At 33.2% G+C, this 17242-nt stretch overlaps 2 protein-coding genes across 4 annotated transcripts; one reads left to right on the forward strand and one right to left on the reverse strand.

Annotated features, from left to right (window-relative positions):
* Positions 1-1085: 1085 nt before the first annotated feature.
* On the reverse strand, positions 1086-6561 carry ATERDJ3B (DNAJ heat shock family protein). 2 transcript variants are annotated; one of them, XM_078305567.1, is made up of 11 exons: positions 6435-6455; positions 6220-6403; positions 5847-5995; positions 5259-5385; positions 4756-4873; positions 4192-4308; positions 3532-3618; positions 2556-2615; positions 2361-2438; positions 1909-1980; positions 1086-1476 (listed from the first exon to the last, which is right to left on the reverse strand). In XM_078305567.1, exons 2-11 carry the CDS (start codon positions 6288-6290, stop codon positions 1318-1320), a joined length of 1038 nt encoding a protein of 345 aa, XP_078161693.1. In that variant the 5' UTR covers positions 6291-6403; positions 6435-6455; the 3' UTR covers positions 1086-1317. The 2 variants fall into 2 exon arrangements, with proteins under 2 accessions (XP_078161693.1, XP_078161687.1); XM_078305561.1 differs by having other exon boundaries at positions 6220-6561.
* Positions 6562-9941: 3380 nt separating this feature from the next.
* Positions 9942-16915, forward strand: LOC144556998 (AMSH-like ubiquitin thioesterase 3). 2 transcript variants are annotated; one of them, XM_078305529.1, is made up of 14 exons: positions 9942-10161; positions 10751-10815; positions 11393-11468; positions 11732-11890; positions 12016-12104; positions 12422-12527; positions 12631-12677; positions 13077-13383; positions 14446-14535; positions 14651-14713; positions 15219-15293; positions 15816-15878; positions 15968-16020; positions 16557-16915. In XM_078305529.1, exons 1-14 carry the CDS (start codon positions 10060-10062, stop codon positions 16735-16737), a joined length of 1476 nt encoding a protein of 491 aa, XP_078161655.1. In that variant the 5' UTR covers positions 9942-10059; the 3' UTR covers positions 16738-16915. The 2 variants fall into 2 exon arrangements, with proteins under 2 accessions (XP_078161655.1, XP_078161665.1); XM_078305539.1 differs by lacking the exons at positions 9942-10161; positions 11393-11468.
* The last annotated feature ends 327 nt before the right edge of the window (positions 16916-17242 follow it).

The following is a 17242-nucleotide window of genomic DNA, read 5'->3' on the forward strand; positions in this document are numbered from 1 at the left end:
GCAAACCAGCAACTAAGTACCAGTTGCAGCTAACTGCACTAACCACATATTTTGTACATATCACAAGACATTGAAAGAATGAAAATAGCTTGTCAGAAGCAGCAAAGTGCAATTTAGCCCCCCTATTTTTTCACATTTTTGTCAGGCTGCGGCTAATAGCAGTGCCCAAGCAAGCTAGTATCTGTTCCATCTCAGTTGTCTTCAGTAACTCACCGGAAGACAATTAATTGAGCAAGGCTCCTAAATTTTATTATATAACGGATTGGAAACAAAATATTCTCTAACCAGAGTCTAGCAGATGGCTGAAGTAATTACATCTGAACCTCTATGATCATGTAGCCTATTTTTAATTCGTAGTAAATACTCTAAGCTATCTAAAAGACAACTAATATTATTATGATGAGTAGAATTAGGGTGTTTCTAGGTTCATCCAAGTCTCTTTGTGAATTCAACTTCTAAATTTATCGGATTAACTTCAAACGACGAATTCAAACCGTTAAAATTCTTTTACCTCACGAATAATGTGTCTACATGTGAAAATTTTAAAGTTTCATTTCTTGGCTCTATGTAAAATTAATTCGAAATTTTAAAATTTTCACATGTAAATGCATCACTCGTAATGTAAAAGGATTTCAATAGTTTGAATTCATCATTTAAAGCTAATCCAATAGATTTTAGAGTTGAGTTCACAATTATTGGTGAATTTAGGAACACCCTAGTTATACTCTTATTATGAAATAAAAAAAACCAATGCATTTCTTTTGCTTAGTAATGTTAGGAAAGCATAAAATTACTTGCGATTCTATTAAAATAAAATAAAATGCTTCACCAATAAGCATTGAAGATTGATGAATAAATTTCCTGGATCTTGCAACAAATGGTTCGTATCCTATATAAAAGAAATTCTAAGTTTAAAGACTGTAATGGAAACATGAAACATCCATCTCCTCGGCCAATCAAGCCCGTGCTTAATAATTTGTATATTGACGATATTAAAATTGGAAATTATTTTCAAGGGTTTACGCAATTGATAATTTAAGTAATTAACTGCTTGATTGCAAGAAAATCTCGATTGCGGTTACTCGACTACTATAAAACACATAACACGTACACTCTTCAGCATGTCCCTTCATATTGTATGAAAAAGAAAAAATAACATCTGAGTTCCTACAATATCCAAAATTCTCTTTTCAAATACAACAAAAGAGAGAACTACTACCCAGCTCCCCACAGACTATATCTGAAAAAATTCCATGTGCAGTACATGTTTTCTTCTTCTAAAGTTAAATTTGTTTTTCTTTTCTTTGTTTTTGTTCTTTATGAAAAAATAGCCTTAATCTTCGATTTTTGATCTTCAGAAAGCGATTTAGGGAAGAGAACCTCAAATGTCACATACAAATCACCTTTTTTGTTGCTCTGGTACAGAGGCATACCTTCTCCTTTAAATTTTCTTACTTCTTTTGGCTTTGTGATACCCTAAATTAATAATAAAATAAATGTTGATTAGGACTAAAATAAAAACTTGGAGTTCTAGGGAGCAAATTGCAAATGGTAAACCACACATACCAAAAGGAAACAATGGTCCAACAAGAAAATTTCATGTGGAACACCAATAGAACCATGTCATGTATAACAAAAAGAACATATTTACCTTCTGTAGTTGTATTTCAAAAATTGAACTATTTACCCAGCATATTTATTCCTAAAAATGTGCAATTGGGAGAAATGAAGGCATATATGCAATTGACCCCTAAGAATTGCAATATTACCAATACTGCACTTCTTACATAACCAAAAACAAAAGAAATTTAACAGGCAAAATTAAATTGTAAGTGGTTGGTTAACATTTTTAATGTTCTTTTTTTTTTTTTTACTCTAATAACAAAAGAAGCAGAACGTAGAAGGTACCTGAGTGCCAATTTCTACAAAGTGCCCATCAAGATGCCCAAGTTTTTTCTCAAAACCAACTAGAGCTTGAAGCTGGAAACCAGAAATGATAAGATATACCGCATCAGTTCAATTAAAATAGACAGACGGGGTTTTGACAAATCCTTACTGTTTTATTTTGCATAGCAAAGTTGGTAATTAATAAACAAAAAAAAATCCCATAATATCAAGATTCAAGAACTAAAAGCCTCTTCAGGATAATGAAGAGACAGTACCTGTTGTTACTTTTTCTTTATTTTTCATGAAGAGAGCCTGGAGTGAAACTTTTGATGATGTCTAGGGCCCTACTTGAATTCATTTAGTTTTAATAATCTAATGGCTCTTTTTTTATAGTAAAAACTCCATAACTGTAGCCACAACTAATTGAGATAATTCATTTCTAAAAAATGAGCAATTATGAAACAATATGATACCAATGAGATAGTGATGGTGGTGTGTAGGTCGTTGCCTTCTCTCCTAAACCGGTGATGTGGTGCCGTTCTTATTCTGAACTGAAAACAAAAAGGGATACAAATAAATCAATATTATTTCTCAGTAATTAGAAAAAAAAACTAACTAATAACTTTACAAAGTTCACAATGGTCTGATCTCATATATAAAAAAGAAACCTTGAGATCGCCAGCTTCTCCGTCAACCTTTGGCTCTCCATCTTCATAGAACAAAACCTCCTACAACACAGCAAAGTTTATTTTTAAATTCCAAACTCAGTGAATATGCAAGGAGTTATAAGCAAAAACTAACATGTGATCTGCATTTATAATTTATACATTAATTTTTCTGCTCTCATTTGTGTTTATTGTAGGTTCTTCTTTTGTTTATATTCATCCGGCCTCCTATCTAAGCATTCATTTATGTCATTCATTCAATCATTCAATAAAATTCTTTTTGAAGTTCTCATCTACATGAAATTTGTTCATTTATCACTTGAAACTATTTTTCATGTCATTAAGCATGTACAATCATAACTTTCAATGCTTGTAACAAGCAATTATAAGGAATTATGAGAAAGATGAGGTACCAAATTAAAAATTCACTCCATTCATTTTGTGCTTCTGTTTTCATGCTTTATTTTTTAATGTTTGTTCAAAATCTTCTGATCAGACCTTAACCATATGTCACCCGTTTATTTACGATGTATTTGCATTTTACTGGCATAGATATTTATTGCTTGCAACAGATAAAAATGACGAAAAGTGTAGTTAACGAAATAAAGATTAGGGTTCTTTGCATATATAAACTACCCAATATTTGTCTGTTTCTGTATTTCAAACTCAAAACTCTTTACATCTAGAACTATTTTTTTCAAGATTGCAACATTGGTAACTCTTTCCATCAACTTGATGATACATTGTTTCAAGAAACAAAGAGAAGTTTATCTAAACTAAATTTTGAACTTAGTTTAAGTGAGAGCTGAGTCTGAACCTGCTATCTAACGGACTTGTAAGAGTTACAAGGATGATGACATTTTGAAAAAAAAAAAAAAACCTAAATATCACATATTTTATCAATAAACATTGTACAGAACAGGAACTAATAAACTAATGACTGAACAAATAAATTAAATAATTAGAAGTTCTGTTGTACCTGACCATCTTGCATCCCCTTCTCTATATCAACTGTGATAAAATTACCTTCTCTCTCAAACTTTACATTTGGGCATTGTTCACACACCTAAACAACAAAAGACACATTGAACAACCTAATCAAAATTAAAGTATACAAATAAATTGACAATGTGTTAGCAGAGATATAATAAATACACTATGTTTCTCCGAATAGCCATGTGATCATACAAAAAGAATCTACATGCAGTGTTCTCATTATTAGCATGCAAGCAGACCACAGGATTCTGTAATTACACCTAATTATTATATTGGAGCTAAAAGGAGCATATTCTGTTGACAAATTCTACCTTGATTGAATAAGAATTAAGTCAAAAGTACTATTTAATTTGACTGAAGCAGTATGAAAATTCTAGACCAGTGTAATCAATCCTTACTCATTACATCTTCCAACCAAAGTTAGCAGTCGGTTTGCTTCTTGAAATATTCATAAACAGTAGAGAGGATAATTTAAGATTTTACAACTCCTTAAAATCGTGAAACTTACATGTCAGGCATACTCTCGTAGGGATGATAATTGCAATAATTCAAAAGCCTAGCTTCATTTAAATAAGACAAAATACAATCCCATACAATATAAAGATTTGGGAGAGCAAACACACAAGGTATACACATTACTTACCTGTTCTGTCATCTGCTGGTACATTCCAGGTGCAATCTGTCTATGATAGACCTCATTTCTACAGTTGCACCGCCTCTTTCCCGGTGCTGGCTTAATTACATTTTTGTCCCTCCAAACCTATTTATAGGCAAGAATTTAAAACATGTTTTCAACATATATAAGGGAAGAAAATTATTATTACAAGATAATAGTGCATGTAATCATATAAAGCATCTGGTCAAAAGGCTGAAACAAGAATGTTCTCAATTTGTTATTGGGAAAACCAAGGATTCCATGTATGGCAGTACATAGCAGATAAAACACAATGCTGGACTGGCAGTATGTTACTTGGGACATATAATTTTCCGAAAATTCCAAACTTTGTACTAGTATACAGGAGCCAAACTGCAAGTCTTTTTTTTTTTTTTTTTTGCTTGAAAAACTGCAAGTCCCACTGAAGGTGTATTGCTAGATGTGCAGTCAAAACCTCACGGTTTACTCTTAAATTTTTTAAAAGCAACTATTTTGACTAATATGACATATAATTGCTGTTCAGGAAAAAGAAAATAAAATCAATAATAATACCTTCAAGGTACCACCCATGTAGAGATCTTCAAGAGTAGCTTCCAATTCAACAATGACATCATCTCCTTTAGCAATTACCTCTTCTTCCTCTTCCATTCCACCGCCTCCTCCAAAAAAGCTGAATATTAAAATAATATTATATAAAACCAATTGTCCTTATAATGCTACAATTGACCTCGCAATAATGCATGTACTGTCAAATTTCCCAATTTAATCAGTGTCAAAATAGTGCTACAATTGACACTAATAATAATGCAACCCATGATTCTGTATTAAGAGTCAGATATAAACCTATTTTTATTGAGGTCAGATAATAAAAAACAAAAGTACCAAATTTTATTTGAGATTATAGATCAAGAAATGGAATGTAGAATTATGCAAAATCATAACATTTTATAAAATATAGACACAGACAGTCCTGCATAAACAAATAATATTGGCGAATGCAAGAGACTTGAGGACTGCAGACAAAAAAAGAAATGATAAAAGAACAAAGCTGTTACCTGCTAAATATGTCTTGAACATTCATACCAGGCCCCCGGGACCCACTGTTAGCAAACTGCTTGAGACCCTCCTCACCATACCGGTCATATATCTTTCTTTTCTCTTGATCTGACAACACCTCGTATGCTGAAAAATCACAACCATCAACCCGACTTTAATTTTGCGTGAAGACTAATAAGTATGAACAGGAAAAGGCAGCATGGTATATCTCTCTTCTCTTGAAATGACAGTATCAAAAGTTAGTTTGTCGTCACTAAAAATAAATAGGAAAAACTAGTATTTTGCAAAGCACCCCACATAACAAAAGAGGTATTCAGTACAGAGTTGTTAATAAAAGTACAGCCAAGTTAGGACCATGAAGAAGACCCTATAAACTATCCATTTTTCCTAATTTGGAAGTTTAAAATTATCATACATCAACCAAATTCAACAACTGCGACTTATGCACATGAAGGCAAGGAATAGCTTAAGTGAGGCTTACATCTAGGAAAAAGGTAAATTTAAGTATATAGCAAATCATATGATCGGTTTAATTAATTACTCAGTTAATGATGCAAACCACACAAAAAAAAAAATGATCTACATACCATTACTAATTTCAGCAAATTTTTTGTTAGCCTCCTCATTTCCTGGATTTTTGTCAGGATGATATTTCAGTGCAAGCTTCCTGTAGGCTCTCTTGATCTGTTCCTCAGGTGCGCCTTTTGATACTTGAAGAATATCATAGTAACTTTTCCTACAAAATAAAAAAAAAATCATCAAAAATCAACAAATTATAAACATAGAATTAAGAATTAACTAAATGCATTAGCTTTCAGCTTAACAGCACAATTTATTGGCAAATCAGACATTTGCGTAAATCAGTTTGACACCTACAACTGACGCTAGCTACCTGCCAGAAAGCAATAATCACACAATTCACAAAAATGTACATAGATAGTGACATTGGAGACAACATACCCTTCCGAAGCGATAATGTAATGCAAAAACAGTGTAGAGAGAAGCCACAGCCCCGATCTGTAAAGAGCCATCAAATCTGAGTTCAGGACACTTAATTATCCAAAAATCTGAGTTTGATAGTCTGGAATAGTTGCGCGATTGAAGCTAGGGTTTCGTCATATGCGAGGGATTTTTTCTGATGGGGTTTTTTCTCTCTTATTTTTCGACTTTGTTTTTTGTCAGTGCATAAAACTTATGTTTGGGAAGTGAAGATCGCAGGGGAAGAAGAGAAGTGCCACGTCGGAGCTACTTTTCAATGCGTGTAATAAACCAATGAGAAAGGAGAAGATAGGTGTTTTGGCCAATAAGAATTCGCCGCGTGTTACAATTTGTGCTTGTTTGGCGTAAGTGAAGTCGTCGGAAGACGAAAAAGTCTTCTGGATTTTCTGTGCCATGGTCCTGTCTCCTCGGTGAGAACCTTGTCAGAGATAGTACTAAGAGTAGTGTTATTGCTCGAGTATAGTTTGTGTGGGTCCTAATATCCAGCGACTTGATACAGTTTCTGGATCAGGACCGTGGAACAGAGAATCGGTATTATAACTTTCGTTGAGACTTGTCGCCATTCGGCAACGTATGCGGTATGCTGCCGATGTAGAATTGTAAAATTGAGAATGATCAACTAACTCTTCTAGTTTATTCCAATTATGTTAGGTAAATTTAACAATTAAATTAATAAAGTGAATATTCATTAAAACAATAATAAATAATAGAAAATGATTATTATATCTTTATTGAATTTTACACCATGTTGTATACTAACTAACACATAATTAAAATGCATATTTATTTTGTGAATGCAAAATTTAATAGATAAAATTATGAAATAAAAAATAATAATACAGTTAAACAACAGAGTGTTTTACAGGAGATCATAACGTAACTACACAAATTATAAATAGCATCTCCAGCTATTCATCAGAATTGGCAGTGCAATTCATAAAACAGTAAATGAACAAATGTTTAGGGTACATTTGGAAAATTGTTCTATTCATTTTTCTCTAATTTAGCCAATTCTAACTGTTTAGGGTACATTTGGATGAGAGTTAGAATAACGAAATTTGAGACTAGTAAATAAGAATAGAGAAAAAATAGTGATTTTTAGATTAGTGTGAAAATAATGCTATTCGGATTAGTAAAATTGTTGTTTGGATTGTACATTTGGAATAGTGAATAGTTGTAACCGATAAATAATAGTGTTAATAAGGTACTATTTAAGAGAAAATATAGATAAGTGGGGTCTTAAATGAATTGTCACAACGTGAAGATAACATAAAGTAGTGTCAATTTTGTCATTTCGAAAGTGTGTTGACGAAAATCCGAGAAATTATCATTTTTTCCTCTCTCTTTACATTTTCGAATGGTAACTATTCAAACATTTATAAAGAATAAAAAATAGCAGCTATTATGACTATTCTGAATAGCAAAAATGTCGTTTGATGCACATTACTATTCCGAATAGCCGCTATTCTATAATAGCATTTATTCTTGACACATCCAAACATAGCCTTATTAATAGAAATCTAATTTCCTTTAATTTCTCTATTTTGCACCGGCCGAACAGGTCCAAAAGAGTTCAACCTGTGAGGATCTGTTCATCTGAAATCGGTAGCTAAATAATTAGCAATCAAAAATTTGTATAATTTTCTCCTAAATAATTCTAACTTAAATCTAATATTCACAGTGCATTTAATTGTTATGATATTTTTTTGAAAAAGTTTTTTTTAAAAAAAAAAGTTAAATGTTATGATATAGATATCTAAAATTAATGGTTTAAATAACGATTATAGCGATATAGCAGGACGGTTAAAAAAAAAGCGATTGCACTAAGTAGCTAGCTATAGTGCCGAAAGCTAGCTATATATCGCCCATAGCGCCATAGCTTTTAGGGTTTGAAAAAGCTATAGCTAGTTATTTAGAGCACTGTCTAAAATATATCATTCACGTTACGAATTTATAAATTATAGTTGTATTTGATATTAGTTAGATACTAAGCTGTATCGAATTTGTATTAATTTATAATTTAATTATTTATCGTGAAATCATTGAAATTTCGGTACTAACAATTTTAGTAAAATATTAAGTTTTAAAAGCAATTCGAATTTAATACACACTTCATTTAATTATATTTTCTAAGTATAAATATATTTTAAGTAGCTATGTGTATCGTAGAAGTTATATGTATGCTTTTTAATACTAACAACAGAGGTGTAGCACAGTGATTGAAACATATTCTTGTGGAGGTTTCTAGGTTCGATTCTGAAGAGTAGAAATTAGAATGCGTGTACACGTCTACGGACTTATGTTAAAAAAAAAACAAAAACAAAGGTTTTCTCAGAAAAATTATATTTATTGAGGACATAATGTTGTTTGTGTTAACACAGTGTTGACATAACTGTTTATATCAACAAAAAGTCACATTCATGTCAACATAATGTTGCTTGTGTTAACAGAATCTGTTCAGCATAAAATTCTTCATTATCTAACATAACATAATGGTTCAAGTATATTTTTGTTTCTTCACTATGCGTTTATTTTAAAATTTTACCGACTTAAAATTTAAAACTTAAATGTCAAAAGAAAATTATTAGACATGATGAACTTTTTTTTTTTTTTTTTTTATGTACATAGACTATGACATTTCAATTATCTTGATTGTCAACAAGAAGTTGTAAAAATACACCACAAATAATTTATAGATAATAATTTTTGAACTTACTGATTCATATAAAAAAATTGATATTTTTTATGTATATGTCAAAGGATTAAATAACGTTTATCTCGTCACAACGGAATGGTTAAAAAAACGACGCTATGGCCATATTGCGCTGTTAGAGCGCACTATAACAGCGATAGCGCCGTAATTTTTGTAATCCAAAAATATTATAATGATGCTATAGCGTGCTATTTAGTACCCTCAACTATATGTAGATAAAACAATATAAATCTTACATAACGATTTTATTTTGACGTATAAGTTTTGAAATATTTATTATTAAAAAAAATGTGAAACTACGGTGAAAACATTATTTCAACTCTCCTCCGTTAAAATTTATCAGATTTTTAAGATGCCATGATTTACATCATGGAAAAAAAGTCACTGTTAATTTGTAATCTTTTTTTTTTATTAAATTTATTAGTGCCCGTCAAGAACAGGGCAGAATTTAATATGACCTCCTCCAGTAACAAATAGTGTATTCGAAAAAAAAAAGCAAAGAAAAAGAAACTGTCCTTTTTCTTCGAATGCATTTGAAATTTTTTGAACGGATGAGGAATTGTGGAATGCATATAATATTTCCTGTATTTTATCCTTTTTATTGTAATATTGGAACAGAGCTAACATCTCCTTTGGACGAGGGAAATATATGATTTTCAGATACTATCAGGACCGTTCGTTCTTAATTGAATGATCTGAGCTAATCTAGATAAAAAGTTAAAAACACAGTTTAATTGTTTCATGAATAATGCCATTTAATTACAAATTACAACAGTAACCCGAACGGTTAAAAATTCAATATATAAAAATATGTTTTATATCAAGTGGTGAAACTTTAACGATATAAAATTAGTAATTCTTAGTTCATAGTTATTATTGGCTAAATTCTATATTTATTTATTATTTAAGTTGGGAAATATAGAAAATGGGTTACGAATAGACCCGGTCTAAACGAACCCGTACCCGAAAGTACAAAACCATTGTCAAGCTTTTCCCACTGGATCGACAAAGAAAGAAGAGGAAGTCCGTCTCCGTGCTAAGTAATCCAATCCTTCGATCGAGAGCGAGAGCGAGAGAGAAACAGAGAGATGAAAGAGATAGACTTAAACGAGTCTACGCGGCCAGTGGAGGTCGACCATCGCATCTCTTTACCGTACTACTACCGTATCGCCGACAACCTTCTCCGACAGGTGTCTCCCATCCTCTATCTATTCATCTCTCCTTTTTCTTTTAGGCAGTAAAAGCAAAATTGCAACCCCATTCAATACTGTAATTGCCTACTCTGTACTGGTATAGGAAGGAAATTATGAATATTTTCAGTAGTCATTTAATCCACTAGCATTTAGTTCAAATGTCCAGATCTTTCTTCTCTGTGTGTATCCAGCTTTAAAATTTTTATAAGAATTTTGTTCTTTCAGTCAGGTGTGAGTCTATTCTTTTTAACCGAAGTCATAAAAGTAAAATTTAGCAAAATATAGCAGGAAAAGAAAAACATTTCCTTCCTTGCTTATTTGGACGTAATTGTCACATTTTTTCCTTTCTCGGAAGAATCATTTACCACTTATTATGTGTACTGATACTATGTCATTGGGTTAATTCCCTGTGTCTGTACTGACCAAGCTTTTCAAGGATTTATACGTATTAAGCTGTCCTGTTGTCTTTTAATAAATTACAGCAATATTTAGTATTGATTTGATTACTTTGTTTTGTTTAATAATATAACAATGGTTCCATTAAATTGTTCTCATATCCTCAGTTTAAATTTTTATTTAATTACAGGCCAAAATTTACCGGGAGGAGAAGAATCTTATTGATCTATATATTATACTTGTCAGATGTTCAAGGTATTAGTTAAAGCTTAGATGTCATAGCGTGCATTGTTTAGTCCCGATTCTGTTATGCTCCTTTATGATACTGAAATTTATGTTTATGCCTCCCAAAACTGAAAGTACTGCCCACGCCTCTCCAAAACCTTGACATCTATAGTAAAATTGGGACAAAAGGGGAATAAAATAGCATTTCAGTAAAAGCTCTTTGGAGCGAGTAATGGCAGTACGTGACCAAATACGTAAAGGTGAAGAAATTCATATAATATCGCTTAAAAGATAGTGTTCAAATATCTGAGCAACTATTGGATGTATTTTATGGGCAATTTGGAAAAGGACTTGGTTATCGGGAGCTAGATGAGAGGGGGTTTTAGAAGGGTAAAATTTGATAATTTTACTGTCTCAGATGCAAGCACTTTGATCAAATTGTTGCTGCACTCGTTTCTGTATGGAGTGAGAGAGGTCACTCTCTCAGAAACCTTTAGCCTGTATAAAAAGCAAACAGAACCAAATTTAAAGCTCATGCCCTTTTAGTTAATGCAATTCCGGTAGGCATATTTTAACTTGCACGATTCTTATGTGTGAACTTTCTCAGTTTGTTATGTGAGACTATACCTGCACACCGTGACTATGGGACCTTCAAATCAAGAGAGAAGTCTATTTTTAGAAAGGTTGGCATCTTCTTTGCTAATTGCACTTCTGATTGATATGGTATTTGATACCTCAATTCTTGCTTAAGGTCAATGTTATCAGAATTAAGTCACAGTTACCAGTAACCAGGCAATGAACTTATGTATGGACCCACTAAGCTACAATTTTGTAATCTGACATGCAAATTAGCCCAGAAATAGCAACCAAAAAGTAGGGCTGAATGAAATTGGACTCGAATGAAAAAATGAACAATGAAATTGATGAGTATTAATGAATTTTCTAGAAACTTCTGGATGTTATAAGTGAGCTGGAAACCATAAAACCGGCAGTTCATCAACAGATCAACACACACAACGAAGCGATAAAGCTTCGGAAAGAGACTCCTTCAAGTCCTAGCAGCAGCACTTACACTTCTACTGTCTCTAGTCCCCAAAATTACCAGGTACATACTTTGTGCAAATCTTTCTTTGTAAGAAACCAGTATATGATAATATACAACATATCCTCCCGTGTCTTCTTTTTACAAAATAATGCCATAATTTTTAATTTTGTATAACAAAAATTCAGACATATGCTGGAAATGTACATGGCAGCTCGAGCAAGCAATCTCTTCATTTAAGGAATCAAGTGGTTCCTTTGGATCAATTTCAGAGACTGTACGTGTGTTCTTTTCTTTTTGAAACCTAATATAATTTAAGGAGCCCAGAAACACTGGTAGGTACTGGTTTATGTGAGTACCAATATATTAAGGGACTGGGACAACCATCTCTTCATTCGGCAACATACCAGTACACATATGAATCAATAATTTTGAACCTGCACAAGTTGGGTAGCAGTTGATCTTAGATTGATATATTTATATGGTTTAGCACCATCAGTCAGGTCTGTTGCAGGTGCAGACCAGCCTAATTGCAATTTACGAGCTCATGAATGTTGAAGAATGCTATATAATTAAAAAAAATTAACTTTTCAGATCAATAAATATGCCTTATCCAAAGGAAGAAACGCTCTCCAGACACTCAATATTAGGTCCAAATGGGCTTCGAGGTAGCTGGACAGGTCCAGTAACTGGTATTAGGGTATAATTCCTTAATTTTTTTTTATTTGTACTCTCTTGATAGTTTCTTATATCTCGTCTTTTTGTTGGCTGAATATTTTTTGCTTGATTTATATGTCCCATAGGTCCAATATCCTAGCAGTGCTGGATTAACCCAGATTGACGTATCAGGGTAAGGAATCTGTGCCGATAATTTCCATGACTGATTTTGAAACACACTAGTACACCACATGGTACTGTACCAGTTAGGTATCCTTTTACTCAGGGACCCAGGCTTTTGGTAGTATAATATGAAGTTCTGTCAAATTAAGGTTTCAAATTGCCCCTTAGGTTTTCTTGCTATTGGCATCTTTTGCTCTTGCACTGTAACAATCATTACTGTGAGCACTCTTTATGCTTACATTTTAGTAATGTCATGCCCTCTAGGGTCCTGATGGAACTGGCATTTACATTTGAACAAGCAAATAGGATAATTACAAAAATATTGCACCAGTAGCTCCTGTAATGTTGGTAAAGTTAAAAAACGTAGAGAATAGAAAAACCCTACAGGTCCTTTTTTTTGCTTTTTTAGTTTACTTCCCGAGAGCTACAAACAAGAGGGGTTGAAACCTGATACTGCTCCCGAACTCCCTCCTGGAAAGAGCAACTATGATATCGAGTCAGTTCTATCTCTAGATGATGGAAGATGGTCCTCTTCCCCTACAGATATCTTGCAAGAAATGGAGACAGCAAACCACCTGAACATTCGACAGCCTTCTCCCCCTCCAGTTCGGGCAAAGGTGCAGCAAGTATCCAGTTTTATCCCTCCAGATCGGGTTGCCGATCCAAGGCCTGGGCCCGCTTTGTCTGACTCTGGTCGGTACCAAGATCTGCATGTGGTATGCTATGATTAAAATGATTTATTTAAATTTTTATACTGTACTAGTCTGTGTATTGATGGTATGCATGATTAACATGACTAGTCAGTAACTCGGCACCAGTTGTCATACAAAAAGACCACTGGATTAATTGAAATTGCTACTCTTAATCATAGCATTCTATGTAGCACAGTCATGGACACAAGTGTCCTACATGACATGAAACGACAAGGCATGGCATGTCATTTTCCCTTTCATCAAAATGGCATGTCATTTTCTGTTTAATTCCTTTTGGGGTTTGGGAGTGTCAGTGTCATGCTGGATATGGACATGACACAACTCTAGAAGTGGGTGCTTTACCTAGGTAGTAGCCTATACTAGTGTTAGTATAATCATTGCCCTTTTGGTAATGAACAGTACTTCACTATTAATTGTGAGAACCTTATATCTGCACCGTTCAATACCTGTGCTTGTTAGGTTTGGAAACAAGAGTGCCTGGTTTGATTGGGTTGTGGCCTTGTGGAGTCAGGTTTAAGTCATTTTGGGTCCAGGTCATCTTCTGCTGTGTGTGTGTGTGTGGTGGGGGGGGGGTTTCTTTTGGGTATGGTCATTTTTAGGAAACGGTTTCAAGTCTCATTGGGCTTGGGTGTTGCATTTTTTGGGGTTAGGTTCATTTTTTTGGTTTCTCCCGAGGAGACTTGATTTGGAGTTGCATTTTTCGATTTCAAGTTTTGCTTCAGTTTATTGGCAGTCAGATTTTTGGATTGTTTCGCTGGAAGGGCAGTCTTGAATTTAGGTCAGATCTGTTTCAGGTCACAGTTCAATCGTGATCGAGCTTGTCTGATTCCAATCAGGTCAGATTGGTTTTAGATCATGGTTCAGACAAGACTACAGATCAGTTGGTTGCGGTTTCATTTGTCTGGGTTGGGTAGAGATTGCTAAACTTTTGAAACAATTGGATTTAGTTGGGGTTCTGCAAGAGTTGGTTCAGAAACACTCTAGTTAATTAGAAACTCTAGTTTATTGTTCTGTTCAGTTCTATAATTTTGCATCTTGTGTTCCTTTTTTTGTCCTTTTAAACAGCCAGTTAAGTTAATGGAGTGCTTTCTGAGGGTGGCGGAGGCTAATACTTCAAAAAATTTGGAAACATGTGGAATTCTTGGTGGTTCTTTGGTAAGAGTTGTAAATGGAAAACAATTATTTAGTCAAAAAACTTATATCAGAATATCTTTTCGTTGTGTAGCTTTTTTAATCTTCATTTTCCTTGACCTTTGTTTTTATAATGTAGAAAAACAGGACATTTTTAGTGAGCACTCTTATAATCCCAAAACAGAAAGCAACATCTGATTCTGTAAGTTTTTACTTTTAAGAAGTTAACTTTTAGTTGATCCAACTTAGACAGCTCATATATTCTATATATAATTTTTTTTTTTTGCTTATGTTTGGAACTCATATCTTAGTGTAATAGTACTGTTATTTGGTTGCTTGCCAACCTGTCCATACTTCAAACAAAAAATATTCTGTTCAATTATTCTCACTGAGGGTAGTTCTATGATTCTGTTCAATCATTCTCACTGAGAGTAGTTCTAAAATTATTCAAGTGGTTGGACATCTCCCGGTTAAATTGAGAATAAGCTAAAACTAACTCCAAGAAAAGTATTTTTGGCATGGTCACCATCTCATTCCTTCTGCAATTTTGTGCAAAACAAATCCAGAAAACAAAAGAGCATGTTTTCACCATGTAGAAACTTAATTTTCAAGCGATTACATTCCCGAACAAAGCCCAAAGAAGGGCTAACTTTCTTGATCTTCTCCATGCAAATGTCCATACTGAGTTAATTTTTTGCAAACTGTAGTGCACAGCTACAAATGAAGAGGAATTATTTGAAGTTCAAGATAAGAATTCCCTTTTTACACTTGGCTGGATTCATGTAAGTTTATTTTCTGTTTTTAAGAAAATTGTATTTGCATTGTGTCCCCTTTTATTTTCTCCCAGTCTTTAGATACTCTAGTTCTGGATATTATATCCTTTTGTAGTTTTTTCTTGCCTTGTTGGGCAGGCCTGGTAAATATAAATGGATGCTTAAGACTGCTGAACAATTAAGGGAATATCTGAAGAATTGAGTTTAGGTTAAATTGGATGATTGAGGGTCAGTTTGGGGGGGGGGGGGGGGCGGTGTCATTTGCCCTTTGCGAGCAATTGGGATGTTGAGAGCTAGATTAAGGTTCACGTGCATTGTTGAGTGTTGATTGGGAATAATATTAGCAATGATGTAATATTATGGCAAATCTGGTGTAAATTTGGTTAGGAATTTGAGAATTGAAACATTTGCAGTATAATTTAAGGCTGCTTAGCAAAATTGAGGGCTGAATTGAGGTTTGCTTGAACAATTGGCTTTACAGGAACAATTTGTAACATTTTATTAATTTGTTTGTTTATTTTCTTCTCATAGACACATCCTACACAGACATGTTTCCTGTCATCAATCGATCTTCACAACCATTATTCATATCAGGTAAATTTTAAATTCATTTTTATTGGATGTTTTCTAACTTAATTTGTTGTATTGAAAAGTCTAGTTTATTATTCTTTCTGTATGTGTAGGTGATGTTGCCAGAAGCAATTGCAATAGTCATGGCACCAACTGATACTGAGAGGTATGCATTTTTGTGTCGGTATTGGGCTTAACTTATTTTGCAATGTACAATAGTGCAGGGGCACTACCTGGTACTAGTATTGTGTTATTGTAGTTATAAATCACTACCATCACCTTTTCTTTTGTAACATAGCTATAATATCAGGTCACCAATTACAATGTTGGTACGATGTTATCCATGTCATGATATCAGTCTGGATAATAAAGAAAAGAAGTTTGCAAAAAAAAAAAAAAACTCATGAAGAATATGAGGAAAACCCCACTATAGTTGAGAATACACATCATAAATTAAACAAAGATCATTATTATTTTGAATAAGGATTCTTTTTTTTTTTGTCAACTTATAATAGGCACGAAATTTAGTTTCTAAAAAGAAACCAGGAAATTTTACCAATAAAGATAGTTGTTTGTCATTTTCTTGATAATTTTGGTGGAATTTTGCAAATCCAATAAAATAAAATAATTCAAATACATTATTACTCTGACAAGCTTTCTTCTTATTTTTGTTTTTTCCTGTTCTTATATTTGGGTACACAGAAAGCATGGGATATTTCACTTAACAGATCCCAGTGGCATGTCAGTCATGCACGACTGCCAAGAAACTGGGTTCCACCCGCACGAAGAACCACTTGACGGAAACCCAATATATGAGCACTGTTCCCATGTTTACATGAACCCTAATGTCAAATTTGACCTAATTGACCTTCGGAATTTGTAAATGAAAATGTACTACGTATGTATGGATGGATTTTAAATTTGCGGCTTGATACTTGTTTGAACAGAGTTGTTTGCTGTTTGTTTTGTAACTTCATACAACTCTATGGAAGCATGTGTATAGAATTTGCTGAAATGTATCATGATCATTATTAAAGGTTATAATTTATTCTTTGTTGCAAGATCTCGAGGAACTTGTTGGTTGAAATTCTTCTCCAAATAACTTGGTCGTTTGCTATGTTGCAATGATATGTTATGTATATATATCTAGGTACACTTTCTTACATTTACAGAAATATATGCTCATATGAAGTTGATGAACTAATTTCGAATATTTTATGTGAGGAGGGTTCAAATGCCTTCATCATACCTCTATTTTTAAAAACTTAAATAACTCGAAGTTTAAAACTTAAACGTCAAAATAAAACCGTTAGATATAATCTATGTTATTTTCTCTCTTTGGTCATAAAAAATTATCACATTTTGATTTTTTGTTTATGTGAATCAAT

This window comes from Carex rostrata, chromosome 1 (genome assembly GCF_964058835.1).
Source record: "Carex rostrata chromosome 1, lpCarRost1.2, whole genome shotgun sequence".
Lineage (NCBI taxonomy): Eukaryota > Viridiplantae > Streptophyta > Magnoliopsida > Poales > Cyperaceae > Carex > Carex rostrata.

What these genes read in the sequence shown, in the direction of transcription:
- LOC144556998 (XM_078305529.1), top strand. Translation starts at nt 10,060, where the DNA reads ATGAAAGAGATAGACTTAAACGAGTCTACGCGGCCAGTGGAGGTCGAC. An exon ending in CCGACAACCTTCTCCGACAG is followed by an intron (nt 10,162 to 10,750) that starts GTGTCTCCCATC and finishes ATTTAATTACAG; the next exon opens with GCCAAAATTTACCGGGAGGA. An exon ending in GCACCAACTGATACTGAGAG is followed by an intron (nt 16,021 to 16,556) that starts GTATGCATTTTT and finishes TTGGGTACACAG; the next exon opens with AAAGCATGGGATATTTCACT.
- ATERDJ3B (XM_078305561.1), bottom strand. Translation starts at nt 6,290, where the DNA reads ATGGCTCTTTACAGATCGGGGCTGTGGCTTCTCTCTACACTGTTTTTG. An exon ending in ATTTGCTGAAATTAGTAATG is followed by an intron (nt 5,386 to 5,846) that starts GTATGTAGATCA and finishes GTGATTTTTCAG; the next exon opens with CATACGAGGTGTTGTCAGAT. An exon ending in GTTCAAGACATATTTAGCAG is followed by an intron (nt 4,874 to 5,258) that starts GTAACAGCTTTG and finishes TTTAATATTCAG; the next exon opens with CTTTTTTGGAGGAGGCGGTG.